This window comes from Perna viridis, chromosome 6 (assembly GCF_037379345.1).
Source record: "Perna viridis isolate PV_CMFRI_1.1 ecotype Kerala chromosome 6, ASM3737934v1, whole genome shotgun sequence".
Classification (NCBI taxonomy): domain Eukaryota; kingdom Metazoa; phylum Mollusca; class Bivalvia; order Mytilida; family Mytilidae; genus Perna; species Perna viridis.
Window position 1 is genome coordinate 44,170,314 of NC_142450.1, and position 15,121 is coordinate 44,185,434.

The 15,121-nt window shown below is 32.9% G+C and overlaps 1 protein-coding gene across 1 annotated transcript; it reads right to left on the reverse strand.

Annotated features, from left to right (window-relative positions):
- Positions 1-2,048: 2,048 nt before the first annotated feature.
- Positions 2,049-11,502, reverse strand: LOC148615178 (xaa-Arg dipeptidase-like). The gene is made up of 6 exons (XM_088586217.1): positions 11,065-11,502; positions 10,430-10,578; positions 9,629-9,771; positions 8,254-8,408; positions 4,717-4,951; positions 2,049-2,242 (listed from the first exon to the last, which is right to left on the reverse strand). Exons 1-6 carry the CDS (start codon positions 11,440-11,442, stop codon positions 2,106-2,108), a joined length of 1,197 nt encoding a protein of 398 aa, XP_088442343.1. The 5' UTR covers positions 11,443-11,502; the 3' UTR covers positions 2,049-2,105.
- Positions 11,503-15,121: the final 3,619 nt, after the last annotated feature.

Below are 15,121 nucleotides of genomic sequence, written 5' to 3' on the forward strand. Positions count from 1 at the left end.
CTGAAAAAAGACAATATCGGGTGATATAGAAGAAAATTCTGAAATTCTGAAAATTCCCCTTTTTCCAATTTTATAGTAATTGTCACCCAAAAAGGAAAATCTAAACGCTTAAATTGATCAGATATGTTAGGAACATCTTTATCGCAATTATAAATGCCTAAAATAAGAGTTCTACAATGTCAGTATGCTGTGAATGAAATTTCTGCTTGATACTGAGACCAATTTTCTAGGGGTAGGGGTAATATTTTTTAATACTTTTTGAAAATTCTTTTTCGAAAAGTAGTTTTTCGTGGTTTATTTATGTATAAAGTTAAATTATCTATCGAATGATACCGAATTTGAGACGTTTTAGTTGAGTAATAATTTGTGGAGTCGAATTTATATGACTTTTGACCTTAAAATCGAAAATCCCATTTTTTTAAATTTCTTGATAAATACTGACGACGAAAACCGCCAAAATTCATCAAAAGAACCCCAGTAGTGTAAATTGTAATAGTACTAAACAGAAAATACCATATAAGCATTTTTTTACTGAAGCATTAATACTCTAGGGGTTTTGACATTGAAAAATATGTTAATATAAGCGATTTTTCGTCGGGGTAGGGGTACATTTTTTTCATTTTTTCATTTTATCGCAAAACCCTTAGTGTTACCACAACTTTCTTGGCTCTATTGTAAAGCTGAGACATTGGGCTATATGATGATACATACATATGTCAGTTTTCTTTTGTTTGTAGAAAGTAGAAGTTCATGGAATCAAAAAACTTTTAAAATGATTTTTTGCCTCAACGAGGTATAAAAATAGTCACAAAAATACAAAAATGCTTCAGTTAATTTTTTGGCGACAAAAAGATTCGTAAATGAGAGGTATAAGGGTACCTGAAAATCATATTTTGGTTGATGAGTGGTGGGGGCGCACGGGGGGGGGTATCTCAGCCCTCGTACTAATAGTTGTTATTTAATATATTCTGAACTGACTTTAAGTAACTGCGAGCGTTGTGTAATTGGATATCTATTTTTCCTATATGATGTATGTTGAGGAAACATATCAAAGAAGAGCTATCCTGCTTTTTCACAGACAAATTTTACTATGGAAACAGCGTCATTTATCACGAATTGTTTGTAGAACAATTGTCGTTCTTGGGCAAAAATATCATACATACCAACAAGTGTGGTAAAAACAAAGTATTTGTAGGGAGACAAGAAAACAAAGTGAATATCAATGAACCGTGAAATTAACCCCATATATAAGTTCTTCTTAAACGCCCCCGAATATTATCTTTTTCGTTTTCATTTTAAAGATGCTAGTTTTCTTGACAGAGTCGGATGATATTCATTACTCGCCATAAATTTTCTGTTCGTGACCTGTACTGTCCCTTGCTGCAGTGAGTATATACCCGTGTGAAACTGAAAACATTTTCATTTTTACTGACTGTAATTCGATAACATTTTATAACAGTAACAACACAGAATCAATGGAAACACTGTTTTGTGACAGGTTAAATGTCATTTGAACGATAATAATAAGACACTTTCATGTTATTTAGGGTGTTATGCCGATGAAATGAATATATGAAATCATTTGGGTTAATGGACAGGCAAATATTGTATAATCAAAATTGGATCAAATTTGGATGACTCAGACTATATTTCCTTAACAAATCACTTAATTTTAAAAGTTTGTAGTGATTTATAAGTCATTTTTTATTCTTATTTCTTTATTAAATCAAAAACCAGTATTATTGTTTAAAGCATGAGTCTTTGTTTTCTAAAGGATGAAAATATTTTGGAAACGAAACTTGGAATGTGCCACCTACTCTCTAATGAACGCCTTCTTAAAGCGCAATGCTTAAAATGAAAGACATTCCAAGAAAATAGAAGCTAAAAAATACCGGGTGTTATAATTTCTCCGTGTATAAATGTTCAATTTGCTTTCTCTAGTTTTATATTTACTATGTTACCAAGTCAGTTTTTATTGATCATTTGAACACTTTAATTAGAAATAGCTTATAACAATAACAAAGTAAACTGTTTAAATAATGGTATTGTCTGAGACTTGCAAAAATTGGAATTTCTTAGTTCTTAGTTCAGGTACGCGTTTATCACTACTTCCTCGACTGCATGAATCGGTTAAATTCTTCCTTTATTCCATTCAAAAGACTTTGATTGGACATAATATCCAACGCTAATAAGGCCATCGCTTTCCCTTGAGCCATGGTGTAGCTCTGTGCTTTAGGATCGACTGAAAAAAAAATAATGGAATTAATGAAATAATTGATCGTTATACCGATCAAAAATCAATATTTTCGTGTTTTTTTTTTTTTGTTTTTGTTTTTTTTTTTAACTTTTATCGCTTGACACTACAAAACAAGAATACCACTTAAGTAGCAGTCTTTATAAAAATTAGACCATGGGTGATTCATGCATGTCAAAAATACACCAAATTCAGAGTTATTTTCTGTTCAGAAACGGTTACTGATCGCATAACCAGATTTAGTTTTTCATTTGGTTGTTGCGCTTTGGAGATAAAAAAAAATTTATATACATCTAGATAGTACATGAAATTAGCACTTTGCAAATGTTATCGTTCTACTTAGGTACTTAAAAATAATGTTTAAAATAGAAAGGTCTTCATTTGGTATGTACTTTGAGTTAGAAACACGAAATTTGAGACAAACATATTCATTTATATATATTTTGGCAGAGTAATCAAGGGAATCAAGGTTATAGCGGTAATCAAAAGAATGTAATCCAGGAACAAAGACCAGACATGGAAAACAGACATTCACAACAAAGAACATAAAGTAACTAAAATCATACATACAAAGTAACAAAAGTAAATGAGCAACTCGGACTCCACTAAAAACTGGGAGCTTGGACCAGGTGCACCGGTAGAGTAAACGTCCTCTGCTTTTCTAGAAACACCCGCCGAGTTGCTCATAAAAAGTCAAGTCCGGGGTAGACAAACGAGGAAAGGAAAACTATGACCCGTTGAATACATCAGTTTTCATGGTGCTGATGGATACACCATAACGATCCACGAGTTCATGAAGACGACTATAAAACTTCTGTAGTGATGACTTCAATCTTGTAGCAACATAACCCTGTTCCAGAAGCCTATTTGTTAGAGTTCTAGCGCGATACAAACAGTCTGCGTAGCTCTGGCATAACGTATGAGTTGTGATATGAACACTCCATACGGAGGAGCCGAAGGGATGTTGCCACAGATGAAAGGAAAGTTAACAATTCTGAATGAAAAGTCAACAAGTTTGTCGTAAAGTTTGGTCAATAGTTTTCCTTTACTATCGATTTCTAAGTGTAGATCAAGATATGAGGCTGACTTCACAGTGTCTGTAGTATCCTTTATCTCAAGTTCTTTTGGGTAGATGCGATGTACCAAATCCCCGAAATTAGGATTGTTTTAAGATAATACGTCATTTATATAGCGGAAACTGAGATTGAAGGATCTAGCCAAACGATATTCTTTCTTTCTGATCAGATCAGCTATAAAGTCAGCCTCATAAGAGTGAAGGAATAGGTCAGCAAGTAAAGAAGCACAATTTGTTCCCACTGGAATGCCTACCGTTTGTTGAAAAATACGTCCACCACACTGGACGAATATGTTGTCGAAAGTAGACAGTGTTGAAAAATCATAGGTTTTAATGCTATTATATTCAGATAATAGTATTGAACTGATTGTCTCCAAAAGATCTTTCGAATTTTTCAGGATCCACATTGAAATAATACCACTACGGGAGTAACAAGTGTTGTGGTAGGACTGTAGACCCTCTTTGACAGTTGTGAGTATAGAAGTTAAAAGTTTTGAAAGAGGTTTGGTGGTACATTTTGCAGATCGAGCTATGAAACGTTGTTTGTATTGATTCTTGTGAAGTTTAGAAATCCAGTACATAGACGGTAAATCACAATCATCGTCCTTGGATGAGAGACCAAAAGAAGATAGCACAGATTTATGGTTTTCCACAATCTCTTCTTTGGAGAGAGTGGTAGCAGTGTAGGTCCTATCACTGCTATTATTTTCTACGTCTACCTCTGATAATAAATATTGGATATAAAACGTTTTGCAGACAAAAACAATGTTGTTTTGGGCTTTGTCTGCTGGCACGACAACATACTTGTAATGTATAGTAGACAATGTTTTTGCTACATCGGGGTCTTTGAAAACTGATGTAGCCTTGGCACTCATTGACCTACTTAAAACCTTCATTCGTTTCAAAATTAAAGACCTCACGGCCTTTAACCACTCTGACAGAGAATCAATGTCTTCTTGTTCTCGTTATATCCATTTTCTTGCATAGTCCTCAACGGCATCCATAAGAACTTTAAAGTTATAATTCCAATTTATGGAGCGTGGTTCACGGTACTTGGGACCTTTAGAAAGGATATTACGCAGATTTTCGTTTTCGATAATGGTTAAATCTCCCGTAACGACGTGACCAGAAGGACCATATTTGAATGGAGAGGTTTTGCAAACACAGTCAGGTGGTTTAGCCTTGAAGTCCTCAATCTCGAGGTTCTGCAATAGCCTTTTATAATTGAAAATTTTGGATGCGATGGGTGAAGTATAGGAATATGAAATAATTGATATGGATTTATCTTTGAAATATGGGGGAATTTTGTTGGTAACGTTTTTGTGATGGAGCTATATTTTGTGATGGCAGCTATATTTTGAGACCTCCTTCTTACGGGCGTTCATACCTGCAGCCTTAGCGAATTCCTTGGTATGATTGACAGCTGTAGTTTTAATTCCGAAGAGAGGATGTATACTTGGTACAGTATGAGACACATCGCCCATATCTGTTGACCCTCCACTTTTACTTTCTTTTTTGTCAAACTTGACGCCAACAGATTCAGCATGTTTTCTGTATGCATCCGCCATTTTATAGTTCGTGACAAAGTTCGAATACGGTTTCTCAGAAAACGAGTATTCTACCTTTATGAAATACAAAAATACCAATCATATTTAATGCAATTTTTGATACAGTTGCGATCACTTCTAACCTCTCTTAAATTCTGTCAGAATCTGTCAGGATTTCTGTTCGACTACAGCAGATAGAACAGAAATCCTGACAGATCCTGACAGGGTCTGACAGAGGCTGTTCTGGGTCAGGACACATTTTGTCCTATTCCCTGACAGATCCTGACAGAAACTGTCCCAGGTAGTGACAAAGAAAATACGAAAAGCTGTTCTAAACTGTCATACTCCTTGACAGTTCCTGACACTAAATCTTTCTATTCTGTGTGACGTAATTTAGAACAGGAAGTCCGGGATTGATAAATGAAAATGTATGACTAATGTAAATTAGCTAACCCGATTAGGAAACAAATCTTGATTTCAAAATTTACACTGAATTTCAAATTCTATATAGAGAGCTCGTCGTGATCATCATTCCACAATCACTCGAAGTTCAAGGTTGACAAAGTACTTTTTGAGTACAAGCTGCATTTAATAACATAAGGGTCACAAATCATTCTAAAAAATGTTAAAATTGACAATTTTGCATTAAATGGGCGACTGAAAATGTTAGTTTCATATTAGTGACTGTGACACAATTGTTTCATTAAAAATTCTGCAAAATGTATGAGTGCAGGCAGTTTTATTTTTCATGGGGGTCTGAAACTATTGACTAAAATGCTTATTTGTTTCAATATAACTATCATGTGGGTGACTGTGAATCATATATTTCTGTCAAAATTCTACAAAAATGTCATATTCCAGCATATGTATGAGTGCCTACACTTTTAATTTCTATGAGGGTCTAAATTTAATGACTAAAATGCTAATTTTTTTAGTTTAGTATAACCATCATATAGTGGCTCTGACACATTAATTTGAGTCAACATTCTTTAAAAATGTCATATTCTTGCAAAATGTATGAGTGCGAGCACTTTTTATTTCCATGAGGGTCTAAAAATAATGATTAAAATGCTAATTTTTTCAATATAAATATCATGTGGTGGCTGTGACACATTAGTTTGAGTAAAAATTCTTTAAAAATGTTATATTCTTGCAAAATGTATGAGTGCGAGCACTTTTAATTTTCATCAGGGTCTAAAAATAATGTCTGAAATGTTAAATGTTTCAATATAAGTATCACGTGGTGGCTGCGACATTTTATTTTGAGTCAAAATTCTTAAAAAATGTCATATTCTTGCAAAATGTATGAGTGCGCACACTTTTTAATTTGCTTGAGGGTATAAAATTATTTATATTGCACCAATTCCCAAGTTATTCCTTTAGAGAAAAAGAGGACAACTGTGCATGCTACTCCACTAAGTTTTTTGGGTTTTTTTTTCAAGGCTTCCTTCCCGTCGTACGAATTGGGATTCGGGTGCTACGCCTTTTTTCGTAATCACGTACATGTACTGTATGTAATTCAGACAGAGAAGTATTCTCGAGCCAATGACTGTCAGAATCTGTCAGGAACTCTTCTAATCCATGTCTCTGTTCTACTTAGAACAGTTCCTGACGGGAGGGTGTCAGGACCCATGACAAATTATGACAGAGCTTGTCCAAAGTTCTGACAGTCCCTGATAAGGTGTGTCGCAGGTCAGAACAGTTTCTGACAGTTTAGAACTGTTCTATGACAACGAATCCTGACAGGATCGAAGAGAGAATAGAAGTGATCGCATCTGTATGTAGTACACGTGATTGAAGAAGTTACTTCTTTGAAGAAGCCCACCTGGTTGAATTTTGCCTTTCAGAGGCAATAAATTTAATAAGAAGTTGTCCAACAATTTTGACTCAAGAAGTCTTTGGTAGGGCTTATCATAAGGATCATTTCAACAATTGAAAGTTTCTTTTAATCTATCATTGTTTTCAAGATATTGACTGAAAACTTTTTATTCATTTTTCCCCTTTCAAGGGCAATAATTCTTACAAGGAGTCAGGTATCACAAACCACCTCCGGGTCAAATGGCTACCCCCTGTGTAGTACCAAAAACACACTGAACCCAGAACTATGCATTGTAAATGCATTATATGTGTGTATTCTGATCAAAATAAAGCTGAGAATGTGTACTTTAAAATCATTTTTGTCATTTACTACAAAAGGTAATGAATATTGTTTACATGCGCGAGTGATTTGCCTCGATGCCGTCAGTTGGCAGAAAAAGTGAAAGTGTTGATTTACAGTTTTTCTTATTCCAGTAAATTTTGTGAAGAATTTCTAAGGTCATTGTACCATTAGCATTATGATTTTGAAAGCCTTCTTTTCCAAGCTTCTCAATGGTATGCAACTTTCAGGTGTCATTTGTCTTAGGAATTCACAGTGAAACATTGAAAATTACTTGTTTAACATGTAAAGTAATAGAAACGTTAGAAGTGCTTAGTGAGACCTCGTCTTACAACTTTTATCCCTAAAGACTTTTGTATCCTAATAATAAGGATCATTTCAGCTATTGAAAAAATTTGGCTTAACCTAACGGTTTTGGAGATATATGCGAAAAAAACTACTGTCTGACCCCTACACTGTATGTTCTATTTTAAGTAACAGCTGCCATGTTTTTTGACGGATCAAAAATCCCCACATCAGTTTTATGCAGGATACACCATGGAACATTCATACCATGTTTGCTTTCAATTAATCAAATAATGTCAGAGGAGAAGATTTTTGAAAGAAACAACATTAAAAATAGCAAAAAGCGTTAGTTGAAATAACTTTAACATGGCTTAATGGGTTAAAACCAAAATTTGACCACTGTCTGACCCCTATGTTCTATTTTAGTAACGGCGGCCATGTTTTTGACGAATCAAAAATCCCCACATCAGTTCTATGCAGGATACCCCAAGAAACATTTATACTAAGTTTGGTTCTAATCAGTCAGGTAGTTTCAGAGGAGAAGACTTTTGTATAATTGTTAACGACGGACACCAAGTGATGGCAATAGCTCACATGGCCTTTGGCCAGGTGAGCTAAAAAGCAGAGGACACTTGCCCTACCGGCGCACATGATCCATTCAGGTTTTTAGTGGTCCGGATTGTTTATTTACTTTTGTTTCTTTGTACGTGTTATTTTGTTTATTTCATGTTCTTTATCATGACTCGCCATTTCAAATATATCGTACAGACAACATTTAATAATGTATATTTTACTTATTTATATTTCTGACCCGGCTGCATATTTCACAAAACAACTAACATAAATGTTATTAAAATAGTCATAATCTCTAAACCACGATGCAAAGTTAAGGTATACTACATGTAATCACAAAAGGTAATACATATGTACCAACTTTGCATCCAGTTGCAATAGCCGCAGAATCAAAACACGCCTTTACTTTTTCTCTCAGTTCATCCAGTTCTGATTTATCTGTTGTTCGTAGATAATATTCAAGTTCTGTGAAGTCAGGTATGATGTTTGGTTTGACTCCTCCTTGTGTAATAATTCCTAGTAAATAAATGTAAAAAATGCATACTTTTTTTTATAATTACACTGTCGTATATGACTAAATCGTTCTTTTCTGTTTATATATAAGCATTTAAGCTCCTCTCCATTTTTATAACACATATGTAAAATAAGTTACAACACCATTTCATGCTCACTAGAAAGCTGGGAGTTTAAAGACAAAAACTGCAAATGCTAGGTCAGCTGGAATTATACTATGTAGGAAAAGGTAGTTGACAGAGGGAAAATTGCTTAAGTCAAAAATTTAGTTGTAATCTCTTATATTTTGTTAGATTTTAGATGAAGGATAAGAGACAAAATTCACAGAATAAGAAGTGTTTTTGTACTGTAATACAATTTTGCGTTACTTTTAGATAAAGCTTGTCTCATAGGACTATAGGAAAGATCATAATAAGCCGATAAGCAGTACTGATTTCATCATCTATATTTTGATTCAGAATTATTTATTTCACATAATTATGTTTTTTCTCACCCAATGACTAGGTAGGTTTATCTGAGTTTCCCATCTGTAGTGAAAAAGGCTTTTGTTAGTTTTTTTGCAGATGTGGGATATCGGTTAAGAGAGTTGAAAAAAATTAAAGTTGTATGCTCTGTGCATAGAGATTGAATTTTGATATTATATTCCCGGTAAGTCTTAAGAATTTTTTCTGGATCAACATATCTGACGGAGGCAATAAAAAAATAAAGAAATTGTCAAGGATTGTCATTTACTCATTAGTAATACGATAGCTCATCTGGATCGCATAAATGACCGAAACAATTCAATGAGATATATTACTTATTATTTCAATATAAAGTGTGCAACTTTAATGAAACTACTGTCAACAAATTGATTATGTATACCACTAGATGCCTAACAGAATCAATTAATAGTTAAGAATCTGTGTTTATTTGCAACTCCAAGTCATGACACCCCAGCTAATCAGGTAACAAGCAACTTGATTCTTCATAAAAAATAATAACACATACCGTGCAATATACGACAGTTCAATGACTGCGTATAAACAACAATTTCTAAAATTACATTGATAAGATTTAATTTATACATGTCATTACGTTTAAAGTTTTAGATCAACACATTAATATTTATAATCATAACACTAATCTAGAATTTAAATCTAGTGGGATTTATTTCTATCATATTTGCATTTTTCATGCTTCTGCCTAATGAAGTTAACTGAATAATGAAATGAAATATCTACCATGTATTCTCCAAGTAGACTTGATATGTTGTCGTAAACAAGAAATGTTTTGGTAGCATAGAACTGCGGCATCAAGGGCATTAACTCCTTCCCAAGGATAAGCTGCAGCGTGGGCTGCTTTTCCTGTGTATTTTATTGTTACCCTAAACAATATTTGGAAGGTGATTGATAAGCAAAGTAAGCTAATCGTCAGTGCATTGATTAAATGAAAACATGTAACATTCAGTACTTTAGATTAAAAAAAAATCAAACACATGATTATGTTTTCATTTGGCAATGATCCTTGCAGTAAACTGCCGATCGATTATGGATGTGTGAGGTTTTTTCCAATTTGAAAAAAAGTAATTAATCGACATTTTAACCGCAATACTTTGATTAAAATTAAAAAAGCATTTTTACCCGAAGTTTTTTTTTCATTTTTTTTCTACAATATTTATGTAAGAAACCGATTCTTCTCAGCCAAGTTTTTAGCCGTGTTCATTTATCTCTTGACTTTTACTATTTTGATTGAAGAATTACTTTAAACAACTTCTATGTAACAAAAATCTCTACATAGTTATTGTAAAGTGTTGGTATACAAAGAAAGGTACAGATTTTCCTTTATGTTCTTATTCATCTATAAGTTATTTCATTCACCATTCTGTGAACAAAAGAAATCGATATTGTTTTTGAAAGTCCTATGTGCAAATGCCACTGAATCAATTGACTTCGCTTCAAAACTAAAGACAGACAGGAAATAACACGGAACACATTTTGTCGTCATTAAATTACTTTAATTCTAATAATAAGCAATAAACTTACATATCAACCGCTGATCCTGAAAAATGAGAAGCAGTAATTGGAAACGGATGGACCATCATGGCAGCATCAACATCATCAAAAGCACCAGCTTTGATCATATCAATTTTTCCTCCACCTCCCTCTTCTGCAGGAGTACCCAAAATTGTTATCTATATTTTAAATTGTACATTGTATTTTATTCTTATAATTACGATAGATTTACCTTATTCATTTTTATATTGTACAAAATAGGACGAGAATATGGTTGAAATTTTAAAAAGTCTATTGAAGAAACTTAAAAATAAAATAAATGTAGAGATGCATACTATAAAATGCCTATAGAATTCATGGAATCATTCAACTAGAACAAAAATCTGGATCGAGTTAATGTTGTTTCTTTCAAATTGAATCCAAACTTAAAGAAAAACACTAGTTCAATTACAAAAAAAACATGTTCAGAAAAAAAACGACACTGGGTCCTTATTAAAAGTAAATGTGCTGCCTATCAGTAAAAATAAATGGAAGTTATGTTTGGCTTGATTTAAATTTAATCAATTAGAAATGTGCATCATACATATGGTTTCTGCAATAAAATTTATATAAATTAAAACCACAAATATGTTATGATAACAAAAGAGCACTTAAATACATATTACCTTTCCAAGTGTTTCTTTAGTTTTTTCAAAAGCTGCGATTAATCCGACCGCTGCAGCAACCCCTGCTTCAGCTATCAAATTATGTCCACAAGCATGTCCGACCTCTGGTAAAGCATCATACTCACATATTACTGCTATATTTGGACCGTTGTCTTTGCTTCCTAACTCAGCTTTAAAACCTGTATCAACCACAAATTTTCTTGTGACATTTAATCCATGCCTTTCTAGAAAGTCAGTTAAAATTCGATGAGAATAATGCTCGTTAAAATTAAGCTCTGGATGATTCCATATTTCATTGCTTAAATTTAGCAACTCTTCTTCTGAATCATCTATAGCCTTACAAACAACTTCCTTCAACTTATCCATCAAACCATCCATAATGTCTTAATTGTATTCATAAACTACATTGAGAAATATATACTGTATATATAAACGCTAAACAAGGTTTACCGGTGGTTACTATTATTGACCTACTACCCTGTATTTATAACCCGATACTTTGGTAGAGCTGCTCTAGAACTAATAATTTATAGTGCATAAAGGTTAGTACGATCTGCGTGTTATCTATTCGAGCTCGGGGTACTTAAGTCCTGAGATAGTTCCCGGTCCAAGTTCAGCTTTCTACGGAGAGTTGTTTGAGTTAATGAATATTTTGCATTCGCTTTCAAAGGGTTTATTTGCACATATAAAAAATCTTGTCATGTTTGCTTTAAAAATTACAAAGTTCGGGTTAGTTGTCCCTTTTTATTTTTATCTTCATTGAACTTTGTTTGAATTTTTTAACTTTCAGACTTTGAAGTTTTTTCAACATGCTCTTAGTGCAATGTTAAATAAAACATTCTCATTAGTTATGACATAGATATTACGTGATACATTCTTTGAATTCATACTTATTAATAGACTTAGTGCTACAAATTCTGAGTATGATTTCCAAGGTTTAAAGACAGAATCGAACAACATATTTTATTGCAAATAAGACAAAAATAACGAAGGACCGTAACATATATATATACATCAAAATCTAAGTTAACAGCTAAAACATGAAAACAGGAAACAGAGACGAGTGATATACAAAAAGTACTAATAACAATAAAATATACAATATGACATATTAAAATGTGGATAAGAAAAGAAGAAAACAAGAGAGAACACAAAACTAAAACCCTTGCAATTTAACAAACAAAACAAAACAATAAATTGCGAGTGAGTAAAATTCGATAAGTGTCAAGATCGGTGAAATGTCAGTCCGTTATGACGTTAGATTCAACTGCAGATATTTTGTCTTTTCTGTAAACCTTTATATAGATCAATAAATTGTGGTGACCACCTTGATCCTATTATAGTGATAGAATCATAAAAAGATGAACTAATTTCATATGATTGCTTTAGAAAATAAGTCCGAATACAAGTTATAGGCACGACAGTGAGGAATCAACTGTGAAACTTAAACGTCATTGGCTGACGTTGACGTCAGATGTTGATATATTGTCATTATGAACGGGGAGTATATAATTGGGTAGTCTAAACTTTGATCTACCTTAGTTTCCACTATAAAGATGATGCTGCGTATCAAAACATTCTAGATTCGGGAATTTTATACCACGCATCTACCCAAAAGAACTTACTATAAAGACACTACATACACTCTACTCTTAGAGATCGAATGAACGTGGAAAAAGTCATGTCCAAACTATACTACAAACAAGATGAGGTCTCATTTCGTATCGTTTACCTCCATTTCATCTGTTACAATATCTCTTCAGCACTTGCGTATGGAGTTTTCATATTACAACTTTTACGTAATACCAATGCCAGCGCTTGCCAAAACAACACACACAACTATGTAACTACAAAGAAAAGTGTTTACTACAGAAGTTTTATTGTATCATGAACTCGTAAGTCGTTATGGCGTACCAATCTGCACGATAAGACCGCATTACATTGTTATACTTCCCTTTTTTGTTTACCTCGAACGTGGCATTTTAAGAGAAACTCGGCCGGAGTCACCAGATTAGCAAAAATCGTTTGATTTCTCCGTTGTATTTAGTTATTGAATGGACTTTGAAATTTCTCCGTTAACCTTATTTTTCTCTGAATAATTAAATTGGAATTTTAGTTCCTCCGATGTTTTTTTTTTTTTGTTTATATAAATATTGAACATTGAAACATTGTCAGTAGTGCCTTTAGCAAAATGATAAGAAAATGGCAAAGCTTGATTGTTTTTTTTTTATTTATTCAATTTGAATCCATACGTGTTAAAAAGAATTCAGTGTTGTGTTACACTAGTACAATTCACAACACTACCCCCACGATCCCAGATTTTAGTAGAGTCCGGCATCTCATTTACTTTGGCTGTTTGTGCATATTGTTTTCGTAATTCCATATACTTTATTGTATTGCATAAGTTATCCCTGATTGTCGGTCCTGAGATGCATCTGTTTTTTGTTTTTTGTTTTTTGTTTGTTTTGTTTTGTTTTTTTTTTTTATTAATTTAAAAAAAAAAATTATTATTACCGTACAAATCCCGGATTCCCTTGAACATTTGAACAGTTTCATTTTGAATTCTGTGCAACCATAAACATCTATTATCAACTGAAGAGGACGTCGATTGTAAAATTACATGCAACAGGACAAACTATGTTGCATTAATGAGAACATGCTATACGGAAAAGTTCAAGGGATACAAGGATTTGAACAGTCGATAATGTTAATATTACTCTTCATATAACGCATGCTGTTCCATGCACATCCTCATAATTGCTGTTTTATTTTTCAATATTTTTGCTAATTTCTTGATTTGATATTAAGTGAGCCATTGCATTTGAAAATGTTACGATGAGATTAAAAACAATCAATGAAATCATGAATTCATCAAATGTTTACAAAGTGTAAAACATGTCAATGTCAAAAATTATAACTACATAGTAGTAATAATACCTGGCAACAGGTGTAAATGACCAGGTTATTATTACCAGTATTCAACATTTTGAGTTTCAAATTTGATTCAACATAAGTAGAGAATCAGACTCAATAATGGGGAAAGTAACAGTTTTTTTATTGATAATTTTTTTTACCCGCCATCGTTTCGTTTTCAGCGCTGATTGTTCTTCAAGAATAATCAAGGGAACCAAGGTTATAGCGGTTATCAAAAGAATTTAATCCAGGGACAAAGACCAAACATGGAAAACAGACATATACAACAAAGAACATGAAGTAACTTAAATCATGCATACACAGTGACAAAAGCAAATGAGCAACTCGGATCCTTTAAAACCTGGGAGCATGGACCAGGTGCACCAGTAGGGTAAGCGTCCTCTGCTTTTCCAGAAACAACCGTTGAGTTGCTAATAAAAAGTCAAGTCCGGGGTAGAGAAATTATCTTATTCGATTGTATAACATGCTTTTAAATATTTCCTCTTTATTTTCTTTCATCTTCCTTGGGAAGATTTCATGTTTCATTGGTATTTTTAACAAATCTTTTTAACTATAGACGAATTTAAATGGATCTAAATTCATAATTTACAATAGTATTATACGTTACTAAATAGAAAGTTTCATTTACATGTCTTTGTCTTCTTTTTTGTCTTTATTGAATTCGTTTGCATTTTCTAACTTGCAGTATTTAAAGTGTTTATTTTTCGAACTGTTGTAAGTGCAACATCAAATTAAAATGTTCAAGATCATTAGTTTGACATACATATTACCTGTTATATTCTTTGCATTCATTTGAATGAATAAACTTGGTGCTATAGATATCAATATGATCTTCACCGTTTGATGCTAGTTGAATTTAAAAGATAAATTCGAATGACTAATTTTGTTGCAAATATCGACAAAATAACGTATCATCCAAATATATAAAGATGTAAATGACTAAAACGTGAAAATAGAAAACAGAAACGACGACATGCATATGAATTAAGAGAAATATTGAACCAAGGGCGGTGTACTTGTTCCAATACCTTAATTTCCTGACACATATATCCTTGACAAAATTTGACAAAAAATATTTAAGTACTTCTATTTAGAATAATTAAGGAAACCAAGATTAGAGCAG

Coding starts and splice junctions, on each gene's coding strand:
- LOC148615178 (XM_088586217.1), bottom strand. CDS start 11,442: ATGGATGGTTTGATGGATAAGTTGAAGGAAGTTGTTTGTAAGGCTATA. Junction 10,579..11,064: donor CTAAAGAAACACTTGGAAAG/GTAATATGTATT, acceptor TTTAAAATATAG/ATAACAATTTTGGGTACTCC. Junction 9,772..10,429: donor TCAGGATCAGCGGTTGATAT/GTAAGTTTATTG, acceptor AATATTGTTTAG/GGTAACAATAAAATACACAG.